This window comes from Theobroma umbraticum, unplaced genomic scaffold (genome assembly GCF_002168275.2).
Source record: "Theobroma umbraticum cultivar Fairchild unplaced genomic scaffold, ASM216827v3 scaffold_239.1, whole genome shotgun sequence".
Taxonomy (NCBI): Eukaryota; Viridiplantae; Streptophyta; class Magnoliopsida; order Malvales; family Malvaceae; genus Theobroma; species Theobroma umbraticum.
The window spans coordinates 166,497-178,087 of record NW_018397273.1 but is presented as its reverse complement, the minus strand read 5'-3'; the positions used below and the strand labels follow the sequence as shown (position 1 = coordinate 178,087).

General features: G+C 32.6%; 1 protein-coding gene and 1 pseudogene across 3 annotated transcripts; both read left to right on the top strand.

Annotated features, from left to right (window-relative positions):
• The first annotated feature begins 5,149 nt into the window (after positions 1-5,149).
• Positions 5,150-7,626, top strand: LOC110426937 (glycerophosphodiester phosphodiesterase GDPD1, chloroplastic-like). Its single transcript, XM_021442276.2, has 7 exons — positions 5,150-5,328; positions 5,438-5,622; positions 6,106-6,165; positions 6,279-6,560; positions 6,667-6,762; positions 6,854-7,050; positions 7,286-7,626. Exons 1-7 carry the CDS (start codon positions 5,232-5,234, stop codon positions 7,509-7,511), a joined length of 1,143 nt encoding a protein of 380 aa, XP_021297951.1. The 5' UTR covers positions 5,150-5,231; the 3' UTR covers positions 7,512-7,626.
• A 60-nt stretch (positions 7,627-7,686) lies between these two features.
• Positions 7,687-10,116, top strand: LOC110426939 (protein BOBBER 1 pseudogene; annotated as a pseudogene). 2 transcript variants are annotated; one of them, XR_016351989.1, is made up of 3 exons: positions 7,687-7,809; positions 8,429-9,250; positions 10,016-10,116. The product of XR_016351989.1 is annotated as a protein BOBBER 1 pseudogene, transcript variant X2 (transcript). The 2 variants fall into 2 exon arrangements; XR_016351988.1 differs by having other exon boundaries at positions 7,774-9,250; positions 10,016-10,114.
• The last annotated feature ends 1,475 nt before the right edge of the window (positions 10,117-11,591 follow it).

The window sequence follows — 11,591 nt, the reverse complement described above, 5'->3', positions numbered from 1 at the left end:
GAGACAAGTATTCAGGTAATAGTTAGTATTTTTTTTTTTTGGAAATATCTTTGTTTTTTATATTACAAATTATTTTTCTTGATTTTCCTTTTACTTTTTTCTATTACTAAATCAAAATTTTTGTCTTAATTTCCATCAAAATAGAAGAGGGGTAAAATGATCTCTTCATGTATTTCATTGATTCTCAAGTTGATTCTTCACTTCTTTCAAGTGTTTTAGCCTTCATAAAAAACGTAATTCGTATGATTGGTTGAAGGAAATTAGCCAAAACTGCATTGGTGCTGCTCTATATAAGCCCCTAAATATTTTACAAAGGGAGGAGGAGGAAACCCTAGCTAAAGGGAGAACTTATTCTCCCTGAACCCCCCTAAACAGCAACCTGTATTCGTCCTCCACTCTCCAAGATTAGCCAAATTAAGTCAATTTTGCAAACTCATACTAAATACTAATTGTTTGCTTTGTATAGTCTTATTTAGGGTTTTATGGACTTTTATGCCTACAACAATTTCTATTTTATTTTTATGCATTCAGTTCTGAAATTCTTTTTCATCATGTTTAAAGTATGACTTCACTTCTTGTTTTGTGATTCATTAATTAGAAACGATATGCTCTAAGTTCATATAATTATTTTTTCTTCCCTTTGGATTTTACTTTAATATTCCGTGCCTTATTTCGTAGAATTTTGATGCAATATGTTCATATGCAAATCATGATAATTTTTAGATTTTTTGTATTTTTTTAATGGATTAATTTCCAATTTTTCATATAATTCATTATTATCATTTTTTGTTTGTTAATTTGGATTATTTTTAATATCCTTGATGCATGTTGATTGCTGTTCTAGGTTGTTGCCGTTGGTTATGGTGCATCAAATGGATTATTGGATATATAAATGATCTATAGTGTAACACTGATTGATAGTTCCTTGTGTTATATTAGTGCTAGTAGAATTAGCCACCATGGAAGTCAACATCTGCAGTTTTGTCTTTTTTTTGTAAGAATGGTAATGGCAATATTCCTCTTATATTTGATATAAGGGAGACCCATTATTGCAACATTGTTTCAAGTTCGTCGTACCATAATTGGACTAGTCCATGTCTAGCTATTGTTTGCTGGTGGATCTTCTTGTTTTGTTGGATGCCATTTTCTTAGTGACCTCCCCAACCCCATGGCTTGATAATGTTTATCCCAAAGTCATTGGTCGAGAAAGTTGCTCCCTTGATTGTATGCTGATAATCATTATTCTTACGTAATGTGACACTGAGATTTCAGTCTTTCAACTGCAAAAAGCTTATCACGTCCATCCCAAATGGTGCATGAAATATCTGAAATGAGGTAAATTTCGTTTATTTTCTTCACGTGACATTTCATGATTTTATTTCTTAATTAATATTTTGTAATTTTTTTTTTCAATTAACACTGTATAATTTTCGTTCCCACATAATATTAGATAGTTAATTTTGTTCAATTTAAAAGTATAAAAATACCTTTTGAATATGAATAAATAGATTAATTTTATTGAATATAGTTAATCGTCAACCCCTTATTGCAACACAAGTCATGCATGCATGGAACACTAATTGAATGTCCAAAACAGATAAATCCAATTGTGTTAAACTGAGCCCATCTGAAGAGGCTTGCTACGGGCTGAAATTTATGAATGAAGATGAGCTGGAATTCAAAGCTCATCAAGAGGAACCTCATCCAGAGGTGGATTTATCTGAGGCCATCATCAAATTCAATTACAAAAAATTGGTGAAAAGAGGGAGAAGAAAGGGCAAAAAAGGGGTAATGGTTTGATGATTTTGTTCTATGGTGGTTTGGGAACCCTTTAATGGTTCTTGTTAGGAGAATTTTGAGGGTTAGATTTTATGTTGTTTGTGGTGTTTAATGGCTTTTGTTCAATGGTGGTTTCCATTGGGTGAAATTTGGGGTATACTTTTATATTGTTTCTGGTGATGACTGTTGCTCTGTGGGTGTTTTTTTTTTGTTTATAGAGATAAATATGTATTGTATTTAGGCGTTATTAATTAGTTTTCTTCTTTACTACTACTTCATGTCTTCATGATTGAATAATTATTACGTATAGTTTTCCTTAAAATGACTCTCTACATTTTTAATAAGGAAAATTTTCATTGACTGAATAAAAAAAATGTTAAATATAAAAAAAAAAAGTATAAATGAAATTTCCTTAAAATTAAACAATCATGCCATTCTTTATTTCTTTCTAGGTAGACCACTTGGATTTCACAATTAGTTAACAATTCAAGTAGGTGAGTGAGAAGCATTTTACATAAATTATTTCAATGAAGGAACCTAATTAAAGAAGGTGAAGATGGGGATATATGATTAATTAAGGTAATCTTCCAGGTGAAGCATGCATATCCAAAGCTGTGGGTTGCAATAAACCAGCACCAGAAGAAGACAGAGAAGCCATAAAAGAAATGAAAATTTTATTGTTGTTTAATGTTGGCAGACACAGCTGGCCTGGAGAGAGACAAATCCCATTCTGTCTGAATGTGAAAGAAAAGACAGCATTTTGGCTTTTGCATTTATCTCTTTTCCCTGTAAGAATAACATGGAATAGCACAGGATGCTGTTCTGCTTTATTTAGAGAGCCTTCCATTGCTTGGAACCTTGGAAGCTAATAGTGACACCTTGCAAACCAATCCACCTCACTTCTTCTCTCATCTATGCTTTATAAATTAAATATATTAATTTGAGATTTGTGATGCATACATTTAACATGATTTTTTTATATATTTGGTTATTACATATTTTATTTTTCACAAAAATAAACATTATTCAATTTTAATTAAATAAATTGATAAAATCGATTGAATTCTATTGATTCAGTTCAATTTATTTGATTTTTGTTTTAATTGTTTATTTAATTTAATTTATTTACTTATTTCAATAGCTAATTATATTCAATTGTAGTAGATAGCTTCTTTTGTTTGGCAATTTGTTTTTAATAAAAAGATTTATTTAAGGACGGAATCCAAACTTTCATATATAAGTTTGAACTATTTATCAAAAAATAATTGAATGCGTTTATCACGTTGAATATTGATGCTTTGGATCGCCGACAGCATATACAAAGGGAACATCAAACGGGGCTCTTGAGGGGAATCTATTTTATCTCTATTGCATAAAGATGACCAGAAAAGTTAGGTTCATCTCCTCTTTCATGAATAGTATTATAATTAAATTATAAAAAAATTAATAAATTTATTAACATCATTAATTATATAAAACTTTAACATAAATAATATAATTAGTTAGAATTTTTTACACTTCAATTCTGTCATTTGACGCCGCTTGTATTAACGTCCGTCCGCCCCTATCCTCCCTTGTTCCTTAAATTTCTGGTTGTAATCTATTACTTCATACGGAAAAGTTAGGTTGGATTGCTTAAATATTGTTCATCCAGAAATATTGTGGAATAAGGAATAGGATTTTCATCTTTGGGTTGCTTTTGTTTGAAGGCAAAATTAATTTTATCTGCATATAGAGTCAGTTCAAATCAAGATAAGGACAAACTATATATAATTAATCATGTCCCTTCTAATCCACGTTAAACAAATTTTGACCAATTTTTTCCCATTTTTAAACACTTAATACTTTTATTTTTATATATATTATAAATCCCTTATTTATATTAAAAAATATTAAATACTTATATAATATTTTTTTAATTTTTAATATAAATACATTAAAAAATATTCAATCATTTTCTTTGTATTTAATACCAATTGAAATAAAATATTTCATATATATATATATATATGCCTCAAAAATGATCTAACCTAGTCAGTTCCACCCCATTTGTCACCAACAAAGTTGATCCAAATAATTCCACGTCCTTCACACGTCTTCAACACAACATACATATATATATATTAGAGAAAAAAAGATATTAGCCAAATCTCTTCTAGCTAAGCTAACTCACAACAAAACTTTATTCCTAATTACAAACTAATTAACTTAATATTTTAACTTAATCACCGCTTAATGATGTCAAAGCACCGCCATCTTGACAGGTAAGTCTACCGTGGAAACACATCATGCCCTTGCGAACCATCTTAGCCACTGCCTGCCGGCTACCGCTCATCATAGTGTTCTATCTAAATTATCCTTATCCAATAATTGCCATCCACGTGTCTCCAGCGATTTAAATTCATATTCCTTGCACGCATCCTCGCACTACCCTTTGCTCTGCCTGTAAAATCTTAACAAATATTCGTACAATCAAACCGAAAAATAATAAGAAAAAGAAAAAGGTTTAAATAATAAGAATAAAGGGAAAGGAATTCATTAATTTTAAGATACCTAAGTTCAATCAAATTAAAATTTATCTTACATCTTACTCGAATTCGATTAAAAATTAATATTTAATACTAGCACTCAATTGTTAATATTTGAAAAAAATTCAAAACTCGAATTAAAATATTATATTATTAATAAAAATTTTAATTAATAAATTACAATTTAAAATTATATTTCAAATAATTAATGCATTTTAATAAATATTATATTAGTTATAAGTAATTTATAAATAAAATAATATACAAAATTAAAATGTAATATTTATGGTTGAATTTAAAATAGTAAGTATCTTATTACTCAAATTCAATAATTTTACTATTCAAAGTAAGTATTCCCGCCGCTTACCCGAAGCAGATATTCGGTGGATATTCTATTATCGTTGCCTGCTTGTCCTTGGAAAGGTATAAGACAAATTAGTTTGTTCCAACTCTCATCACTTACGTCAACAGCGCGTGCAAACAGTCGCCCCAATCAGGTGGCAAATTTCCTTATCAGGGGATTCGGGGTCCCCTAATCAGAGAGCGTAGACCAGTTCACACAATCTCGGGGCGTCAACACATAGAAACCCTTTCAAAGGAAGACAATTACTCAGTTGACCAGAATGGCCGTAACAACCAGACCAAATTTTCCCACGGAAACTTCTGGTGAACCCGGGAGTAGCAGATAAAACACCGTTAAGTTTAACGGAATAAGCTGACTTGGGGAAAATGGTAACGGAGAATATCCCAAAGCATTTTTGGGCAAAATTGGAGGGAATATTCTAAGGGGAGATCCTTCGTCCATGATTTCCCGTTGTTGTTTCTCCTTAAATACCCCTTTTTTTTCTCTCTAAATCCTCGCAACGATCCTCGAAATACCTCCTCTGTCCCTCTGTTCCCTCTGTTTTAGTAAACCTTTCAGCAATGGCTCTCAAAGCTGTTCATGTCTCCGACGTGCCCAACCTCGACCAAGTCCAGGAAAACTCTTCTCTTTCTCTCTACTCAACCCGTTTTTCCAAAGGTAACGTCAACTTTTAAGCTTTCACCATCTTTTATTCTTGTTTCTTGTTTCTTGGTCGTGATTATAATCTGGGTTTTAATTAGTTTTGGTTTTCTGTTGTTGTACGTAGGGTTGGAGTTGAACAGGGCGACATCGTTTAGGATACCAAAGTTTTTGGTGATAGGGCATCGAGGGCATGGCATGAACATGCTACAAAGCTCTGATTCAAGAATGAAAGCCATTAAAGAAAACTCCATTCTCTCCTTCAACTCTGCCGCTAAATCTCCCATTGACTTCATTGAATTTGACGTTCAGGTAAGGATCAAATTCCCCAACATTTTTCTTTCTTTTAATCTCGTTTGTTCTTTGTCATCTTTTCTTTTTTTTCTCATCTTTGGATTAATCGAAATCTTCATAACACATGAAACCACGTTCTTGTGTCGGGTTAGCGGCTTACGCTCGCCGCGTACGACAAGGTGTTTTGTCTTAATCTGGTGGGGTGGTTGGATGGGTTCTTTTTCTTCCTCCCCACGTGCCTACAAGCGCGTTTAAGTTTACTTTTCCCTTAATTGAATAAATTTCTATTAATAGGAATTAGTTTTTCTTTTTCCCAAGTGGAAGATTACTGATGGTGTTCATTTCTTGCTGGGTTTTGGTGGGTTTTTTTTTTTAATAAAATAAACTTAAAAAAAGATTTTGATTTTGAGAAATTTATGAAAGAGTTTGGAGGTGGTGAAAAATGGGCAAATGAGCCAATCAATCACAGGAAGTAAAGCAAGCGCTTGTGGCTTTTTGTAGGTGACAAAAGATGACTGCCCTGTCATTTTCCACGACGACCTTATCCTCTCTGAAGAAAATGTATGTTCCACTTTTTCTTTTCTTTTGTCTTTTAAGTTTTAACCAATTACCAAGGGTTAAAAATTGTCCATTTCCCCCTGTGTTTCTGATAATTGATTTGGGTTTTATTTTAGGGCACTGTGTTTGAGAAGAGAGTCACGGAGTTATGTTTAGCAGAATTCCTTTGCTATGGACCCCAGAGGGAAGCAGGGAAAGAGGGGAGATGCTTGTTGAGGAAAACAAAAGATGGGCAAATTGTTAAGTGGGATGTTGAAACAGATGATCCACTTTGTACCCTGGAAGAAGCTTTCCAGAGTGTTGAGCCTTCTTTGGGTTTCAATATTGAGTTGAAATTTGATGACAATATTGTTTATCAGCAAGATTATCTCGTCCATGTTCTCCAAGTCATCTTGCAGGTATATCAATGGGGGAAATCTACATCCTGCTATAAGCTTTTTTTTTTTTTCTAGGGACTGGCAAGACATTTTGTTCTTAATTGCTGTGAATTTTGGTACGTGACAGGTGGTGTTTGAGTTTGCAAAAGATAGGCCCATAATCTTCTCTAGTTTCCAGCCCGATGCAGCTCAGCTTGTTAGGAAGTTGCAGAACAACTATCCTGTAAGGATTCTAGCTACATTTTTAATGGATCATATGTCTCTGTATGTTATTTTTAGACTCTTTTTTAATGTTTATCTTCGAAAATCAACAGGTTTTCTTCTTAACAAATGGTGGGACTCAACTTTACTATGATGTGAGGAGAAATTCCCTGGAGGAGGCCATAAAGGTCTGCCTGGAAGGTGGTCTGCAAGGGATTGTTTCAGAGATCAAAGGAGTGTTTAGAAATCCAGGAGCAGTGCCTAAGATTAAAGAGTCTAAGCTCTCCCTCCTGACATATGGCCAACTGAAGTAAGTTCCTAAAATATCCACCATGTGATCAGCTAAATCATGACCTCCCTTGCCTGGAAAACTTTACCTTGTGAGGCCATAATAAAACTCTTATGTAGCTTTTTGACTGCTTTATAAGGTTGTCATAGTCAAATGTTGGATGGCATGCCCTTCTCCAACCTAACACTTTCGAACAGGCTGCTTTTTAAAGCTTGGAAGGTTCTGTCTAACTATGAAACTTTGCTTGTTACTGCAGCAATGTACCAGAGGCTGTTTACATGCAACATTTAATGGGAATTGATGGGGTGATAGTAGACTTTGTTCAAGAGATCTCACAGGCTTTGAGCGACATGATCAAGCCTGCCAAGGCAGTTCCCGCAGAGGATGGGAATGGGGAGACTGAGGCAAAATCACAGCTTCAGTTCTCACAGCAGGAGCTCTCATTTCTCTTAAAGCTAATCCCAGAGTTGATACAGCACTAATTCTTGCCCCCTAACGCCTATAGTTTACCAATTTTAACCCTTTTGGGGCTGTAACCCAGTTACACGTTTGTAGATAACTCGGTATTTTTAATGTGGAAAATCTTTCAGACTCTCATTTTCACTCTCTGAACATCAAAATTTGGAAGAGGAAATGGTCGCTTTCTTTTGTCTCTTCAGAGTCCATAACATTATGAACAATAATACAATATAAAAATAGGAAGAGGGGATTAGAATCAAAGACCATCTATCATACTTTCAGTTGTTTCATTGATCATCAAGTCAATGGTTCCATCATAAGGTGAATGGAATGCTGACTAAGCCACCATTCTTTACCAAAAACAAAAAAGGGATTTAATACAAACCATGTGGGAATGATGCTGATGTTCATGACTAATATAAATATATAAAATAAATTTTTTAATAAAAAAATAATCTTTCATTTAGATAATTTATCTTTCTAACAAGTGGTGGTAACATACTCGCTTAGCTTAGGTCCTGCAAAACAGAAAAAAGCCTAACAACTGAGCTAACTAATGAACAATTACTTCATTATTTCTTTCGATTGATATTAATGATTCTGAACTTCCTCTGTTTTAGATAGAAAGATTCTCCTGCAAAGCCAAGATAATATATGTAAATCCATCCATTAATATTTCAGTAGCAGTTGTAGAGATTATAGGTTAAATTAATGAGATTTTATTAAATTAAGAGTTATAATACAATATTTATTACCTAATTGGACTATAATACTATATTTACTTAAAAGTTGTACTAGAATGTTATTAATAGAGTTACACTATAAATAGGATTAGTCTTATATATATATATATATATATATATATTGTATCATTCAGGTCTCTTAACATATAGAATTTGATAATACAAGATTTCTCATATAGAAGATTTCTGATTCTCAGAGCAAATGTCGAAGCTAACTCCAAACAAAGCAAACGGTCTTGACATGGAGAACCATTCATGGGGTCAAAACCTGCAAGAGGTGAGTGTTAGCATTCCAGTCCCTCACGGAACCAGATCGAGGGACGTTGTCTGCGATGTAAAGATGAAGCATCTGAAGGTTGGGCTAAAGGGTCATACTCCCATTCTTGATGCGGAGTTGTTCGGAGTGGTGAAACCTAACGAATCTTACTGGAGTTTGGAGGATCAAAACATGATCTCCGTGTTACTGACCAAGTGTGATAAAACCAATTGGTGGAAATCCTTGTTGAAGGGAGGTCCCGAGATTGATACTCAGAAAGCAGAACCTGAGCCCAGTCAGTTGTCTGATTTGGACTCTGAAACCAGATCCACCATCGAGAAGATGATGTTTGATCAGAGACAGAAGCAGTTGGGGCTTCCCACCAGCGAGGAGACCGAGAAGCAAGAGATGCTTAAGAAATTCATGGCTCAGAATCCAAACTTTGACTTCTCCACTGCTAAGATGATGTAGATGACACAGAAAACGCACATCTTTTATTTAACTTTCTGAATTTTACCCTAGCTTCTGTAAATTTTACTTAAGACTCTGGTACTATAAGCTCCGATCTTTCCTAATTTTTTGTGTAGTTATTTTCTACTAGTATAAGGATTTGTTTATTACAAGAATTTGGGATTTACAGAATCAGTAAGTTATGGTCCGATGGATTATGTGTACACTAAACAATAGGAGCACCTTTAGCAGCACAATTCATGAATGATTCTCAACACCTGGAGGCTGCGGCATTGCATATCATGATGAACGGGTAGGGTACCAGTACTCCAACCCGAATAATAAATGAATAGTTAAATTTATAATCATTCCAATATTTTTTAAATGTATTATTTTAATATAAACCCTTATACATACTCTCAATAACATAAAAAAATTATTAAAATACTTTTCATAAATACTCAATTACTCGAATTCACGCAATATTTTTCATCCATATTTCATATAATTTATAAATAATTATATTTTTTTATATAAAAAATATATATTAAAAAATATTACAAAATAATTAATAATCATACTTTTGTAAATTAATTTAATTAACTATATGGATTGTCTTTGATTACATAAAATTAAAAAAATAACTTAATTTTAAAACTATTCTAATCTTATAATTTCTCTTTAAGTATATGCATTATAACTTTATATAAATAAAAATATATATATTATAATTAATAATTTTGTAATATTAACACAGAATAAAAAAAGTAAATATATTTATATTAAAAATATATATTTTAAATATATATAATAATAATTAAATTTTTTATAAATTAACATAATATATATTAAAAAACATAATTAAGTTTGAATATTGAATACTCCAAATTCGATATGAATAGCGAAATTACTATCTGAACTTGTCATATAAATTATCCTAACGCTCTGTAATCTCGTGGCTGGCATGTGCCCTGTAACAGGGTACCTATTGTCAACACCAACTTTTGCTTTTACTCCCCGTTTTATCTTTGGGGTCTGTCACATTCTTTTAATTATCGTTTTAACCACATTTGAACAGCTTGACAAGTCGGTGTTTTCTTCTCCTGTAAACCAATATTGACAAAGAACACATACTTGAGATTGGTCTCACCCCCACAAGCTATTAAGAGCAATGTACTTGGCCACAGAATATTTAAATCCTGTGCAGAAAAAGCGTACATCAGCTGCAATGACAAAATACAGAAAGAAGGGGCTGGAACATCAGCAGCAAACGATCGGTCCCAATCAGGCAGCCAGCCACAGCAGTTCACCAGTGAACCTCAGGAGCGGCATATTGTTCAACCACAGCATCTATGATGTAAATATTCAAATGCTTTCACTTTTAGAGTATGGTGCTTTGTTTTATGCCCCTTCTTTTTCTCACAAAATTTTTAATTTATTCCATTATTATTATTCTTTAATCATATTCCTATTCACCAATCAAAAAATATGAAATTAAACTGATAGACCTTATGCTCTGACCCTTTCTTTGTTCTTTAAAATCATTGAATCAGAAAACATTGGGATTCCAAAAAAAATATGTTTGGGTTGGTTGAATTGATTGTTAAAGTCCAAGAAGCTTGGCACAGTCCAACCCAGACTTAATATATTTTAAGAGCCCAAATGTCTTGGATGAGTTTGTGGGCAATACTTTTAGCTGATCTCTCCATTTCTGTGTAATGCAAACAAATTAAAAAGAACATTGGGGCAAAGGAGTAACAATCAGCTTGCTTGCACACAAAAGTCTCATGCACTAACAAGTTTATCAAATATAAACCCTAATTTTAATCAATATCTTATTTGCTTTGATCAAAATTGGCATGCATTCTTGCTTGTGTTCATGATATGCTGGGTAATTCAAAAATTGAAACCATCCACGGAGTCAAAACTCCATTTTAAACAAAGTATGTTATATAATAGGAAAAGGGTTTGGGCCTCCAATGTGGGTTAATCTCATCTTATCCAAAGTACAATCTAAGCTTGAATCAATCTCCTCCTCTCTCTCTCTAGACAACAATAGATCAAAAGAGCAGAGAAAAAAAAATTGTAAATAAGTTTGATGGAAAAATGGATGATAATTGAAGAAGGGTTGGTTTTTCCTTCTGTCTCCATTTTGTCCTGAGGAAGAATTTCACGGCACCAACCAACTGGTTCATCACAATTTGAAGTCAAGACGCACATCCATTGCCTAAGCAAACTTTTCTAGGAGAGACGTGTTGAATATCTAAAACCAAGCTTCTACCTTAGGGCTTGGAATCAATAACAGGTACCTCTATTTTGTCCTCATCATGATTAGCTCATAGTATCAAGTTCGGACCCAAGTCTCAAAAGTAATCAAAATCTTCTTTTGTAAATTAAATTAGAAATCATAAATTTTGTTTTTTGAAAGGTAAAGAGATCATAAATATTAAAAAAAGAAAATAGGTAAATTAAGAAAAAAGAGTGAAATAAACATAATATAACCTCTCTAAATTAATACTAGATAAATTAATAATTTTAATTAAATAATATTTTTGATCGATCCCAATTTAATTCGATGTAGTAAATTAATAATTTGTTAAATTTATAAAATAATACATTTAAAAAAAACACATAAGTCTTACTTGATATATAAA

Bases quoted from the DNA above. Each gene is read 5' to 3' on its own strand.
- LOC110426937 (XM_021442276.2), top strand. From the start codon at position 5,232: ATGGCTCTCAAAGCTGTTCATGTCTCCGACGTGCCCAACCTCGACCAA. The intron at 5,623-6,105 runs GTAAGGATCAAA...GGCTTTTTGTAG, and splicing joins TCATTGAATTTGACGTTCAG to GTGACAAAAGATGACTGCCC. The intron at 6,561-6,666 runs GTATATCAATGG...GGTACGTGACAG, and splicing joins TTCTCCAAGTCATCTTGCAG to GTGGTGTTTGAGTTTGCAAA.